This window comes from Xyrauchen texanus, chromosome 44 (genome assembly GCF_025860055.1).
Source record: "Xyrauchen texanus isolate HMW12.3.18 chromosome 44, RBS_HiC_50CHRs, whole genome shotgun sequence".
Taxonomy (NCBI): Eukaryota; Metazoa; Chordata; class Actinopteri; order Cypriniformes; family Catostomidae; genus Xyrauchen; species Xyrauchen texanus.
The window spans coordinates 10443635-10459770 of NC_068319.1; the positions used below are offsets into that span (position 1 = coordinate 10443635).

A 16136-nucleotide genomic window follows, 5' to 3' on the forward strand; every position below is an offset into this window, starting at 1 on the left:
GGATGGTGGTATGCCCCTGGGAGTTGGGTAGGTCGGTTCACGAAGTCTACGGCGATATGTGACCAAGGACGATCGCGGGATGGGGAGAGGTTGTAGCAGGCCGGCCGGAGGTTGTTTAGAGGGTTTAGCTTGGTTGCAGGCTGGACACCTCTTGATGAAGTCTGCGGTATCCTCGGGTAGGGTCCCCCACCAGAAGCGGTTACTCAGGAGGCGGGTGGTAGTGGTGATTCCGGGGTGGCCGGAACAAGGGGAGTCGTGCACCCAGCTGAGTACTCTCTCCCAGAGGCTGGGGGGTACGAAGGTCCGACCCGCAGGGCATTCGGGAGGAGGTGGTACTGAGGTTTGAGCCTGGGAAATATCAGACATAAGATCCCACTGGACGGGGGCAAGGAAGAGCTCGGGCGGCACGATGGGTTCGGGGGTTTGGCTTTGGGCTGTGGTCTCGTGCTGACGTGAAAGGGAGTCGGCCTTGATGTTCTTGGAACCCGGGAGATAGGAGATGTTGAAGTCGAAGCGGGTGAAGAAGAGAGCCCATCGGGCCTGTCTGGGGTTGAGCCTTTTGGCGGAGCGGAGGTACTCAAGATTTCGGTGATCCGTCAAGACCTGGAATGGTTGCCTGGCCCCTTCCAGCCAGTGACGCCATTCTTCCAGGGCTGCTTTTATGGCCAGAAGCTCTCGGTTGCCGACATCGTAATTTTGCTCAGCAGAAGTGAGTTTGCGGGAGTAGTAGGCGCAGGGAAACAGCTTCGGTGGGTTTCCTTGGCGTTGGGAGAGGACGGCGCCAATTCCAGTGTTCGAGGCGTCCACCTCTACCACGAAGGGGAGATCAGGATTGGGATGGTGCAGGATGGGGGCAGTGGTGAAGCGTGTCTTGAGTTGGGTGAAGGCCTGGAGGGCTTCAGCTGGCCAGTGAAGTTTGTTTCCTCCTTTCTTCAACATGGCGGTAAGAGGGGGAAGCGACCGTGCTGAAGTTCCGGATGAACCGGCGGTAGAAGTTTGCGAACCCTAGGAAGCGTTGGAGCTCCCTGACTGTGGCGGGCTGAGGCCATTCCAGGATAGCTCGAACTTTGCGGTCATCCATGGCCACTCCTTCTGGGCTGATGATATACCCCAGGAAGGCTACCGACTTCAGGTGGAATTCGCACTTCTCTGCCTTAGCGTACAACTGGTGCTGAATGAGGCGTTTGAGGACGGTTCGGACATGTATTATGTGTTCCTCGAGGGAGTCAGAGTAGATTAGTATGTCGTCGATGTAAACGATGAGGTAACGGTTGAGCAGGTCTCTGAACACGTCATTGACAAAGGACTGGAACACCGAAGGACTGTTAGACAAACCGAATGGCATCACCAGGTATTCATAATGGCCAGAGGTGGTGGAGAAGGCAGTCTTCCACTCGTCTCCCTCCCGGATACGCACTAGGTTGTAGGCGGAGCGTAGGTCCAGCTTGGTGTAGATCTTAGCGTTTCTTAGTTGCTCCAAAGCAGCGGGCACGAGTGGCAGGGGGTATCTGAATTTTATGGTGACGTCATTGAGGCCGCGGTAGTCGATGCACGGGCGAAGGGAGCCGTCCTTCTTGCCTACGAAGAAGAATCCGGCAGCTGCCGGGGACGTGGAGGGCCGGATGAACCCCTTGGCCAGTTCCTCCTCGATGTAAGACCTCATGGCCAAGGATTCGGGTTCAGACAGGGGAAAGATTCGGCCTTGGGGTGGAGTGGCTCCTGGTTTGAGATTGATGGCACAGTCGCTAGGTCGGTGAGGAGGGAGTTGGGAGGCCTTGGCCTTGCTGAAGGCCTCGCTCAGGTCAGCGTACATGGGGGGTATCTGAGCGGAGTCATCAGGAGCCTTTTGGACGTGGGTGGATCCCACGGTTAAGGGGTGGATTTCTTTTAGGCACCTCGCCGAGCAGTCGGTTCCCCACTGCGTGATTTGATTGTTCCGCCAGGAGATCTGAGGGTCATGGAGTCGGAGCCAGGGGAGGCCAAGGATTACCGGGTAGTGAGGGGAGGTGACGAGGTGCAAACGGATGGTCTCGGTGTGCAGCACTCCTACCTGCAGGCGGATGTCAGTGGTGGTGTTGCACACTCTACCGGTACCCAGGGGTCGTCCGTCTAGTGCCGCCACTGCCAAGGGAGGTTCACACACAGTCAAGGGAATACCATGTTTCTTGCAAAAGCCCTCATCAATGAAATTACCAGCCGCACCAGAATCGATCATAGCGTGTATATTTATGCTAAATGATTGGGCGCGGAGTGAAATGGGAACTTTCAGGCTGGAACTGGGTAGAGTGGAGGAAAGTAATAAACTCACCCCTGGTTGTTGACGTTCAGGCGGGCGCGTAGGGCAGGTGGAGAGGACATGACCGGCCTGGCCACAGTAGAGACAAAGGCGGTTGGATAGGCGGCGTTCTCTCTCCTCAGGAGTGAGGTGGGCGCGGTCGACTTGCATGGGCTCTGGTGCCGCTTGGTGCTGGGGTGTTGGAGCGGACTGCGGAAGCCACCTGGCTGGTCGTCGGGAGCGGATAAGGTTGTCGACTCGGATAGCCAGCGAGATGAATTGCTCCAAGGTGGTCCCCTCATCGCGACAGGCCAGCTCGGATTGCAGGTCTATGTTCAATCCCTGACGGAAGAGGAGTTTCAAGGTGCACTCAAGCCAACCGGTTTGTGTTGCGAGGGTGCGGAAGGTGAGTGCGTAATCCGCCGCAGTGCGATTTCCCTGGCGAAGAGCCAGAAGTTGCTCACCCGCGCTCTTGCCACTTTCTGGGTGATCGAAGACATCGATCAGGCTTCGCATGAACGAATCGAAGGAGAATTGAGCGAAGCCCTGATTGTGCCAAACCGCTGATCGCCCAGTCGAGGCGCGGCCCGTGAGAACAGAGCTGACAAAGAGAATTTTGCTCTGATCTGTCGGGTAAACAGCTGGTTGTTGTGTTAAAAAGATGGTGCACTGCATGACGAAGCCCTTGCATTTCGAGGGCGTGCCGTCGAACTTTTCTGGGAAGGCGAGTCGTGGAGCGGTAGTTTGGGGAAGCGAATCGCCGACTGACACCGGGCTTGCTGCTTGAGGAGTCGCGGGTGCGGCCGCGGAAGCCGGCGCGGGTTGGAGTGCTGCCTGCACGGTGCGCATTATCTCCTCGATCGCTGAAGCGAGGCGTCCGAGCTGGAGCTGTTGCGCGGAGAGCTGGTTCGCTCTGCGCAGAGAGTTCCTCCGATAGGCGGGTGATTACCGCTGGATCGTGGGGTGGCGAAGTCTTCTGTAATGAAGGCTCAGGCTGGTTTGGATCCATATGCAGTTTTATTGATAAGGCAAGCTCGGATCGTACAGGCAATGGTCTGGGACAGGCAAACGGAGTTAGGCGGAGAGGCTGAAGCGTAGTCAGGGACAGGCTAGAGATCGGGGCGGGCAGCAGACAAACGTAGTAGGCGGACTAGAGTACAAGGGCAGGCGGCGAACTAACAGGAATGGAGAGAAACTAGGTCGGTACACGGGTAAGCCAGAGAAAGAGATAACTGAACAATGCTCGGAAATGTCGCCGGGGGCTAAACAAGACTTCGCGAGGAGAGAACAAACTGGCGTGGTTAAATAGAGTGAGGTGATGAGCAACAGCTGATGTGAGTAATTAGTATTCAGGTGAATGCGATCTCCAGAGGCTCGAGGAGGAGGCGCCTTCACCCGTGTTCGTGACAGCTGTTTACTTACTAGAGCCAACATTTTATTTTTCTTTCATTGAAGTTTTATCTTTTAGGTGACATGGCTTAATTTCACTTATGATTGTAACACATTATAATAAGAATAATAAAAAGCACTATATAATTTTACAGTATATTTTTTATGTGTATATATTAATGCTGGTCAATAAACAACACATAAGATTATGAATCACAAACTTTATTCACACAGCCAGACCACAGTGTAAACATTAGTCATAAACACTGCCTTGGTTGCTTTCGCTTTTTGTGTGTTCTTCGTGAGTTAAAAGCAGCTCTTACATTCAGACGTGATCATCACAGACATTTTGTAATTAATCAGACCAAAAAACAACACAAAAATATTTGAAACTTCTGAATGAGTGATGTTTACGTTGATGTAGATCGAGATTGGCATTATGGATCGGTGTTATGGATCAACTGGGGGATTGTGTTATCTGGGCTTGTATGCCTGCACGTGAATAATTGTATTGCCTTTTCAGCTGATTCGTTCAATGTGAAATGCCAAGGAGCACAGAAAAGACATGTTGCACATTATTAAATATGTAGGCTATATATTATATATATGTATAATATACTGTATATATTCATTAATGCGTTTAAAATGTTTCCATTGCTTTGCGATTGTCCAAGAGAGAGATGGATTACATCAACACTTGTTTGTTCTTCCTTGCATTCCCATATGCCATCCTGGAATTTTGCCACCTGGATTTCTCAATCCATCAACAACCCGAATATTGAGACCTGAATTTCACGACCTGAAATCCACCACTTGAATAAAAAACTATCAAAATATTTTCAAATATTTTAAATTAACAGCAACATTTTTCAATAACATCAAATTACACCCATTTGTTTTTCAAATTTGAGTTCTGGTGATATAAAAATTATGCCATATTTGTAGAGGACTTTATGTGCAGTTTGCTACGGTGGGAAAAAAAAAATTGTTTTAGAAGTGAAGTCAGGATTTTTTATAACATCTAAAATATTGCCCGATGTTTGTGGAAAATCAGAAAATCTGAAAGGTGGCTGGAAAAGGCAGAATTTTGCAGACTTATTTATCAGTTTACATTCATGTGTTGACAGATGGCTCTTGACCTATTCAATATGGCAGACGCACCAAAGTATTGTGGTCCATAAAAACAGCTGCTAATAAGGTAAGATAATAAGCTTAACAGCTCTTGCTGGAGATGCCAAACTGTGTCTTGTGTTTGAGAGAGAAGATCTTTCTTCAGTTGTAACTTCTCATGAAGGCCCGTCCAGTATTTCTGCCATCTCCAGAAACCAGGACTGATTGGGCCATTTCGGCACAATTAACAGAACTGTTTCCATGTCCACTTGGACTTTGCTGATGACAGAATGAAGGAGGCGCATTGGGGGAAACAAATACTTGCATTTCGCCGGCCATACATGGGCCAGCGCATCATGGCAACATATATACGCCATTACTGTTGTGTTGTCCAAACGAATCAGAATGTGTTGATTCAAATTATCAGCATGAAAAGTTCTCAAAGCTTGAAAGACAGCCAGTAGCTCTAGGCAGTTGACATGTCACGGCCCTTTCGCACCTGTCCAGGTGTCGAAAGTCGGCCATCCATTACACACCGCACCCCAAACTGTGTTGGATGCATTTGTGGTCAGCACTTTCCTTCTGAAGGAAATTTTGACTCAGCATACCACCCTGTTGGTAGAAGGCTGGCGCTGTCCATGGTGCTAGAGCAGCCAGACAGTAGCGAGTCACTGCGATGGGCATGAAAATTTAATTGTAAATAGAGCTCACCACAAATCCACATATAATAGGAGAGAGGGCAATTTGGTATGTTCAGAACATGATATAATATGCCGCTCACCATTGGGAAGCAGTTGCAGATAATGTGTGGGCTCTGAAGAGGAATGCTCTATATTGAAAAAGTGTGAGCGTCTCGTGCATGTGCAAGAGCATTGTAATATTTTTGCAATATTTCTAAGTTAGTCACAAGATATAATATGCCTCTCACCATTGTGAAGCGGTTGTGCAAAATTTGTGTGCTTTGAAGTGGGAAAGCCCTTTATTGAAAGCGTTTGAGCGTCTCGTGCGAGCGCTGTACTCTTTTTGCATATATGTTCATACATGTAGGGCTGTAACCACACTATTCTTTGATGGGGACAAGTCCTCCCCAATATTCAGATATTGCCAGATGTTCCCCCCAGTAATTTAAATCTTTGTTGCTGTTCTGCTGCCAGAGTAAGAGTAGTCTCCAGCCTCGAACCCTTTGCCCCAAACAGCGAGCCATACATGTTTACACTATCCTTATTACAATATTACATTAACAGCAAACTACTGAATCACCATTTGGTGAAATTCACCGTTTTGAATTTAAAATATGTCATGTACGGTATGTGATTTGTATGTCATTAATAATTGTGAATGTGAAAACATTAACGGAGCCGTTTTCAGCGAATCAGACTCAATTAAGTTAATCAAAGCTGAATAATCAGTTAAGAGCTAATTAATAATCATTGCAATAATCGCTGAATAGTCGTTCTAATTATCGTTAGATAATAGATTATCAAAATATTAGTTAGTTGCAGCCCTAATGACAAGTGCACTATATTCCAAACTTTCTGGGGCCATACAACAGCTGTGTATTGTATGGAATACTTTTATGGTATTTTTATAATGATTTATTTTCTCTTTGGACCTTGAGAGCAGTGGTCAATATGAACTTTTTTTTTTTGTGGAAAAGAGTAGCGTTAGGATTCTTGAAGAAAATATTGTGTTAAGATTCTACTGGGAGGATAAAACAATGAGGGACAACATGATTGCAGTAAATAATTTTGTGTATTTTCTTTTTGATAACCAGCTGACACAGTCTTGTTATTTTACAGATATTTCAATGATGAAAAGAAATTCAAATTAATTAATAATTTTTGACAGCACAAAAAAGAAAGAAAAGATGACTGAAACAGGCAAATTGCTAGCAATGCAGACACAATGTTTGTCTTGTACTATGTATCTTTTAAAACCAAAAATTATTAAATTTTGGGCCTTTATCACATTTCAAGATTTTATTCAGAAAATTATTGCATTCACACCTTTACTGTATTAAAGTACCAAAGAGGACCATTCTATTTGTGACCTCAACACCTGTGACCCACCCACCCCCAAAATGGTTTGGTCCCCCCCAATGTTCAAGACATATTTACGGCCTTGCATACATGATATAATGCGGCGCTCACCATTGGGTGGGCTGTGAATTAGGAAAGTGTGAGCGTCTCCTGCGAGAGCTGTACTATTTTTGCAACCATTGGAAAGTGGTTGTGCATAATGTGCAAACTTTATTGCAAACAAAAAAAGTTTATTTTGCAAACTTTATTAATGTGAGACAACAGAAAACAACATATTGAACAACATTTTGAACAACAATATTCCTTTCCCATCAAACAGCAGTGGGGAAGAGGGGAACAGCATTGTGTGTCAGGAGTTGGGCATAACATTTGTCTTCCCTGTGCTCCACTTTATTGAGAAGAGTGGAATCGCTGTGTGAGTGAGCTGAATAGGGCACGTGCCAGGATTTTGTCAGTTCGTTATGAACTTCTGGGAAGAGTGGGGCAGATCTGTGGAACGACTTGACGGCATCCGGACTGCACAAACCATTCATCAAGGTGAGATTATTCAGGTTTCTCTGGAGATTCCTCAAGACCGAGCTCTTCAACCGCCCTTGAAAGGATGCAAAGCATCTCCTTTTCAGTGGCACGTGCATGCTCGTCACCCTCGCTGGGGGAATGGGCGGCAGCGTCATCCACCGACCACTCGCCAGATGCAGCGAGAGACATAACATCATCATACCCAGTGTTATAACCGCCGAATGTGATGAGGCAGCACACTCTTACAGAGGGCCGAAGCTCGTCACGCACATAGTGTATTGGCATAGACACATTACATGGAGATTGAGGGGCTCACGGGGTGTGTGAAGGCACAAGGTCCACCTCAAATTCATCCTGCTCAACCTGGCGCCCCTGCCATGCCTCCTTGTGTGATCCCTCAGGAGAGGCGGGTGGTTCACCCTCAGAACGAGGGTGATTCACAAGCGAAGCATCTTGAGATTCATTTAAAAGTATATATATATATATATATATATATATATATATATACATATACACACACACACACACACACACACACACACACACACACACACACACAATAGCTTATAAGGATACAAAACTCCTGCTGAAACACTGCAGGGAATCAGGAAGCTGAAGTGGCCCGTTCACCAGCAAAGCGTCCAGGTGGAGTAAATATTCGCCAGAACACTGCAGGTGAGTGAAGATTCTTCCCATTACCATGAAGATCCTGGCCGCTGACTCGTGTATGGTGATGGTGAAGTAGTAGAGACAAGAGATGAATCATTGTCGTAAAAAAAAAAAAATCGGAGGAATGGTGTTTGCGCGCCCGCTTTTATAGCAGATAGCTTCGCACCTAAAAGGGTGGGGCTCAAACACCATAGCAATTTAAGAAATGCCGTTATTGTAGTGGTTTCAACTATGTCATGTAGAAGGACACTGCCCATATGCATCAGCTTTGTGACACAATGTCAATTGTACTGAGTCGTAAGGGAACTGTAAATTCCACTGAGGTTTTATTTTCCCCAAATGTTTGGGACTCCAATCACCCTGTTCACTGCTCTAAATCTACATTTGGAGTCATGACATATCACCCTTCGCATGCCATTGAGCTCAAGTCAAACCCATTTACTCTGTTCCCATCCCAGCACTAAACAAGCATGGGATAAAAGCAGCTTGCACTACATTTTACATGACATTTCAAACAATATATATTGATACGATGAGGGGGAAAAACAGCATAAAAGCAGATAAACCTGTCAATATGCCTCATTTATGTACAAATTATACACCTTGAATTGTATCTACACATGTACAGTACACGCACACACACACACACACACACACACACACACACACACACACACACACACACACACACACACACACACAAACAAACACAAATGTACATTTTTGTGAACATGCTTCTTAGAAGCAGTGAAATGAATTAATGTCCTAGACATTGTAGAGAGTGACACAGCAACATATAACAATTACAGCAATAATAATAATAATAATAATGCTTTAAATATTGTATACTTGCAACAAACATTGCAGCGTCTATGTTATTTGCTATTATTTAAAATTTTGCTTGATTTCTTAGTCTTAACTTATTAAGTTTCCATTGTCAAAAGAGCCCAATACTGATGCATTTACCATGAAAAGACAATATGGGACAATGAAATCAAGTAACACGATAAACAAAACATTTCTTAAAACAGAACCTTGAAATAATGTGGGTTACTCAGGTATATTATCATCAGTAATTACTACTTATCAATTCGTCACATGGGTAGAACTGTAAAAATGTAATTAAATACTAATGCAAATCTAGCTTCATTCAAATGACTCAGGATTAAACACCTAAATACACTTTTAAATAAATGTAAAATGTTTAGAGAGTAGAGAATAATGTACCAAATTTCGTAAGGATGCAGTAATTTAGCTTTGTTATGAATGCAACATGTAGCACTTAGTAAAACTAAACAGACCTGCTGTGATTTGATTAGCGTAAGGTTGCTTGTCATTCACATCTGCTCTGTGTTTGCCGTAAGCAACACTCTAAAGGTGCTAGTTAAAAATGTCTGCTGTGGTTAGCTGGTCAGACTCAAAGCAGAGCTGTAGTAAAGTCTGGACGACAGGAAGCTGAGTTATGACTGATTTTTTACAGGCATGGCTTCATGGCTACAGTGGAGTCTGTCTCTGTCACTTTCTCCATCCATCATTTCTCACTACACATTCCCCAACACATACAATACAGGACAATAAATGCCAACATTTCAAAAGTGGCAGTTGTGAATGGCTGCATACATATACGGGTAATAAATGTACATCAAATGCCCTAGGGCATTATAAAACACTCCAAAATGACAGTTTATAGTTGTTTAGGGGCTAAAGAAAACCATTCACTTTCTTCTGCTCTCTTGAATCCATCCTTTCCACTTTATTTCCAGTGGTCCACCTTCAGTCCTGTTGATTAACTATATCATTTATATTTTGGTCTCTGGGCCCTCAGGATCCAAAGCCTGGAAGGAATTGCGAATATTGGCTGCTTCAGTAGCACATAGATGGCCGAAAGCTTTGTTGTACCACTCTGGAGACTTGCCTCTGAAACACAGCAGGGACATTTACAGTTAAAACAGCATTAAAAAAATAATAGATACAGATAGGTACAGTAATTCTTCCTATTGCATGATCCGTTCATTAGCATACACTTTGGAAACACTTGACAACAAAACAGTTTTCTAATGATCCTCAGGAATATTTATGCTCACATACAACATTAAACAATTTAATGATAATTTCAACCATGTCTGTCACAGTATGTTAAAGGGATAGTTCACCAAAAATAAATAGAAACAATTATTCACACTCATGTTGTTCGAAACCCATATGATACTTTTTCTTGAGTGGAATTAAATTGTCAGCAACTAACGATTAGAATAAGTAAATCCCACTCACTGCTCTTGCTTATAAAAACATCAGAGCTGCCAAAGTTAATGTGTTAGCATGTGCGAATAATTCAAAAAGTTTAACGCATTAATTTTTCTTACTTTCGATTAAGGCATTTACCGTTATTACAGAATAAATACTGGTTGGAAGGGTGGAACCTTTGCTATGTGCGCACACCACAAACACACATCAAAAGTGATGGGGAAAGGAGCTCTTAACTTTATTTGTTATACAAAACAAGCCTAGATGTAACTTGTGACAGTAATCAAGTATTTTTCAGCCTAAGTAAGGTACATTTTAATTACCACAAGAAGCACGTCAAGTCTTAACTATCACCAAAATGCAGAATGAGACACTTTAGTCTGCAAGCGCTTTTCATGTGGAGTTCAAAGTGACACTCGATGCTGGCGCTGACGCCCTGACTCGAATCATAAACACAGCTTCACAATTGCTGTAGCAAAGTGGATAGCCACAGTCTACCGGCTGATTAATATTGTGGAGCATAAGAGATTCAGAGATTTAACAAATGAAACAGAAAAGCAAAACATATATGCACCGAATCAACTTTTAACCCCCATTCTTTTTTGCTCAGTCGTCAGTTTAGGAAGTTCTAATGGTTCCACAAAGTTTCTAATATCAGTAGATGAAGATGTGGAACTATAGAAATCAAGATAGAATTTTTTAAAAGCATTAGTAATATCAATGGCCGTGGTAAATATTTCACCACCAGCAGATTTCATTGAAGGAATGGTAGAAAAAGACTTGTCTCTGTTATATATATCTAGCCAGAAGCTTCCCTGTTTTGTACCCCGACTCAATGTATGACTGTCTTGCCCTGAATATCGAAAACTCCACCTTCTGTGACAAAATAGTAATATATAATAGTAATAAATAATAATTATATCTGTATTTCAATGAATGTTTGGTTAATGAGGCATACTGTATGATCAAACCCCTAAGAAACACCTTAAGTGCCTCCAAAGCCACACCCTCAGAGAATAATGAGGACCAGTTGGTCTCCATATAGACATTGATTTCAGCCTTTAGCATTTGTTGGAATTCAGGGTTTTGCAAAAGCGATACATTATCAGCGTCAACAATATGACAAAATTTCAACAATATGCACAAGTCGTATTGACTACTTTAATGGTACTTTGTTGCTCTTTTTGGAGATTGACAGAATAAATCACCAACCACATTTAATGTATGGAAAAGAGCTGTTAGGACACTGCAAAATATCTCTATTTGTGTTCCACAGAGAAACAAATTCATACATGTTTGGAGAAAAATGATGGTTAGTAAATAACGACAGAATTTTCGATCCCTTTAAGAGTTCAATGCACTTACTTCAAATCAACTCTGCATATGTGGGTGAGTCTGGATTTTCCGGAACCACACGGTTCTAGTAGATACTGTGATTCAAGCACCACTCCTCTTACTCTACCCAACTGTGGGCTGTCCTCGTGGTCAATCGATACTGAAACCAGCACGCACCCACCTTTGGGCATATCGGTCCTCCATGTCCTAAACATTATTAAAATAACACGTATAAAATCCTGTATAACACAGACACAAGCAAGGACAGATGGGTATTGGGTCACACATCACATAAAGGAGATGCAGGTGTCGTTCTGCCAAGCACAAATTTGATTCATTATCAAATAACATGTATCATTCAAGCCAAGAAATGCCTTTGATCACATAACTGTTTGCGTCACACCACTTTTTATTTGTGAAAGGTGTGATTATCTTTTAACTGTAATCTTAAAGTGATTTGCTTAGCATGACTTGGGAGGGCTAATTTGTTTAGTTTAATGGATTTAATCTTGAATTAACACATTGAAGTGCACTCAGAATGTCTGAACACACTTTTAGTAATATTCCCTGAATGCCCAACTGTTCACCAATTGTATGATAGACCTTTTTACGACCTCACTGTTCGGAGAATCAAGACCTGAATGATGCAAAAAAGCTTTTGGGTAAAAAAAGCTCATTCAGCTCATTATAGAGTGCCTAAATACCCCATTTACCATGGAAAATATCAAGAAATACAAGGCCTCAAGTGACTTATTGCTTTCATAAAACGCCAGCTACAGCTGATGATGAAAGAACATGTTCAACAATGAAAATTTTTTTCTATTTAGAATTTAGAATTCTGATGCCTAATTCTAACCTGTTTATAGTTGCCACCTAAAGTTGGTACAACTGATGTGCAATCCCCTGTTTGTTTTTCACAATGGCTTTGATCATGGCTCATTCAATTCAAGCACTAATAAACTCACCTGAGCACCACAAAGTCTCTGCTGGGATGAGGGGCCATGGTGTTGAGTACATACTTGTACACCTCTGTCTGTTTGTCAAGCGTTTCTAAAACCTTCCACTGAAGCAGGTTACTGTCCCATAGGTGGCGCTCTCGCAGAATGCGGTTCAGTACCACAGATGGTGGAGCCTCAACCTCTGCAGATACACGCCAGCGTCTCAACGGGGTCCCATCTCCCACCTGTGACCGACAACAAGCTGCATTCAGGCTTTGATGTAGCATTTTTAGTAGATGAATGATTTGTCCATAAAACTGATTGACTCATTTATTCATGAACAATTCACTTTGCCATTAAACAGTTTATGGACTTGGATACTGTACAAAAGTCTTAGGCACGATAGATGTTTCACAAAAACGTTTGTCTTAAGCTGATTATTTTATATCTTCTGTTGTAGTGTGTAAATAGGAAATATACATTTTAGATTTCCAAACATTCCTTTTGCAAATAGAATAAAATAGAAGTAGAACAAGTAGTCCTCAAATAAATAGAATGGCCCCAACAGAAGAGACAGAAGCAACAGTGACAGCCCAAAAACATACAGTAGAACTTTGTTCTGCAAGTTCTCCAAAACGATTAGAACAACCTATCTGCCAACAGCCTTGAAAACTATGTGCAAGTGTACCTAGGAGATTAAGTGCTGTTTAAAAGACAAAGTGTGGTCACACCAAACATTAATTTAGTTTACTGTACTTTATATTAAGTTTGAAAAATTATTTATGGCATTATTTTGTTTAAAACATCCTCACTATACAAACTTTTGCACAGTACTCTATATATCCAGAATACATTAAAACATATATAATACACTGCAAAAAAAGATTGTGGTAAAGTAAATATCACAAAAATATTAAGTACTTTCTACATTGAATAAGTTAGTTTCAGTGTAAACTTGAAAATATTAAGTAAATTCTACATTTGTACTCAACTCAAGCATGTAAAAAGATTTGCTCTAGCTTATAAGTAAATATTATTTATGATTGTTTGTAATCTTTACAGTGCTTCATCATGTATATATCTTAAGTAGAAAACCTTGTCATATTTATTAGCTAATTTGAGTAAATTTCACTGGTAAATAAAATAAGTAAATTTACTTAACTTGTCAAAGCTGGTGTTCCCAGCATTTACCAGGCTTGAATAATGAATAAGCTTGCATGGTTTCACTGTTTGCAAGTTTATTTACACAGTTTTTATTGCTAATTTTGATAAAGATTGCAACTTCTTGTTTTGTGAAGTCTGAAGCTCATTTTCTACTCAAAATGAATCCTTCATGATCAAACATATTATCTGTTGATTGTTACAGTCACCGTGTTTTCAAGTGTTGTGGTCTGCGTGTGCAGCTCTGTATCTTGTTTCTATTGCCAGTAATGCAAGGTGAAGTTGTCAAGTAGACTACATAGCATGCAATACGCTTCCCTGTGGATGGCTTCCATATGTTATGTACTACATAATAAAACGTGTTTATAAGGAAAGTTAAAAACGTGAAATTTTCATTTCAAATGTTCAAATACATTTTACTAAGTTTATTTAGGTAGCATGTACATACGATTTGTAAGTAAAAGTTACTGTAAACTGTAAGTTAAATTTACTCACTCGATCAATATTATGTCATGAAGATAAGTACATTTATATTCAAATTCACTTAGAAAAACCATGAAAAAACGTGCAAAATAAAAATTAAGTAAATCTTACAATGTTATCTCTTGAAGTAAATATTCATAATGTTTTGTCATGTATCTAATATATCTTCTCACCTTTTTGAACGATAGCTCAGAATTGTCAATATTTGATCTGGTCACCCAACCCTTGGCCTTATCCTTGGTCTCTTGAAGCAAACTCTGTATCAGGCTCTCCAGATAAAAGCAATATGAGCTTTCCTCCTCTTCTGATTCTTCATCTTGTTGCAGTTGTTTTTTACACAGCTCATCCATAGAGGGTGCTAGCAGCTCAGCTTCCATGTATGAATTCCTGGACTGAGAGACTATCTCTTGAGGAATCTGCAAAACAACATATTATGTTTTGTTTTTGTTAATTGCTCTGTATATAATCTTATACTCAAAAAAAAAAAAAAAAGTATTAATTTCACATAGCAGTTTAATTGAAGTGTGCACCGTCTCATGACAGATCTCTGCATCGTACCTCAAATAGGTGGTTGCATTCAGCAATCATGTGGGCAAGCCCTTGAGTGGCTGCGAGGTTCTCATTCAGGTCCTTTTGGTCAGGCTGACCTGTGGCATACTTCCTCTGAATAGACCTGAATGCAATAGGCATCATATCCACAATTATCTACATTTATGTGTCTGAATCTCCATGAGATTTACAAAATGTATACATTTAATGTAAATCAACTATAAGTTATGACAGATAATAAGAACCAAGTTCAAATTAGCATATAAATGAAACTCATCTCCCATCAGACCAATAAAAAACATCTTTCATGATACATACATGACAAATGGCAAAACTGTAACACTTTATACACTTTGTATACTTAGGGTTAGTTCACCCAAAAATAAAAATGATCTTCTAATTTACATACTTTTAAGCCATCCCAGATGTGGATGACTTTCCGTCTTAAGCAGAACCGAAGTGAAGATTTTTATAAGCACATTTCAGCTCTTTTTGTCCATACAATGCAAGTAAACAGGTACCATTAGACTCCTGGCTATTTGACGGTCCAAAAGTCATATTTAGGCAGCATAAAAGTAATCCACACGACTCCAGTCGATCAATGAAATATATATAAAATAATATAATATAATATAAATATAAATTGATAATTAAAACTTTATTAACTTTAAAAAATCACTTCCTGCCAGCAGTCAACACATCAGTGCACTAGTTCAATGGCACATTCATGCAAGAAGTTGGAAGCACACACATTGTATACAACAGAGGAGTGAGTTGTCATTGCAAACAGCAATACAACACTTGCAGGAAGTTGAAGTTAAAAACGTTTTAATCACTGATTTGTTTCTTACACCAACCTATCGGTTTGCTTAAGAAGACATTAATTAATCGACTGAATAAATTTGGATTACTTATATGCTCCCTAAATATGACTTTTGGACTGTCAAATAGCCAGCAGTCTAATGGCACCTTTGTACTTGCATTGTGTAAGCTGAAATGTGCCTTCAGTTCTGCTGAAGAAGGAAAGTCATCCACGTCTGGGATGGTTTAAAGGTAAGTAAATAATGAGAGGATTTTCACTTTTGGGTGAACTAACCCTTTAAGTCTACTTTTGTGACACCCCCATTGAACCTCCCCCCTCGTCTGGGCACAGTTTAATTTGAGGTCTCCTTTCAAACGACATCCACACCCCCTCCTGTCTATGGCCCTCAGGGCAGTGTGTCTGCTCTGTGTCGTGTAATACTCCCTAATGAACACAATGATTGGGGATTTGTTTGTATGCCAAGTTAATAAAACAATTCACGCCTTCTTACAGCACCTCAGGGCCCTGAAATTCTAATGACAAAGCACACATATATTCTTACAGCTCCTATAAACCCACATACACTCACACATACAGTATGTACGTATATACATACCAAAGCT

At 41.7% G+C, this 16136-nt stretch overlaps 1 protein-coding gene across 5 annotated transcripts in view; it reads right to left on the reverse strand.

Annotated features, from left to right (window-relative positions):
* Positions 1-6513: 6513 nt before the first annotated feature.
* LOC127636796 (stAR-related lipid transfer protein 13-like) overlaps positions 6514-16136 on the reverse strand; it is a 49056-nt gene continuing 39433 nt past the window's right edge. For all 5 annotated transcript variants that reach the window (XM_052117533.1, XM_052117532.1, XM_052117536.1 and 2 more), the window contains exons 10-14: positions 14721-14835; positions 14336-14578; positions 12546-12763; positions 11611-11787; positions 6514-9918 (exon numbers count right to left, since the gene is read on the reverse strand). In XM_052117533.1, the coding sequence (XP_051973493.1) occupies positions 9801-9918; positions 11611-11787; positions 12546-12763; positions 14336-14578; positions 14721-14835 (871 nt within the window). In that variant the 3' untranslated portion in view covers positions 6514-9800. The remainder of the gene's footprint in view (positions 9919-11610; positions 11788-12545; positions 12764-14335; positions 14579-14720; positions 14836-16136) is intronic.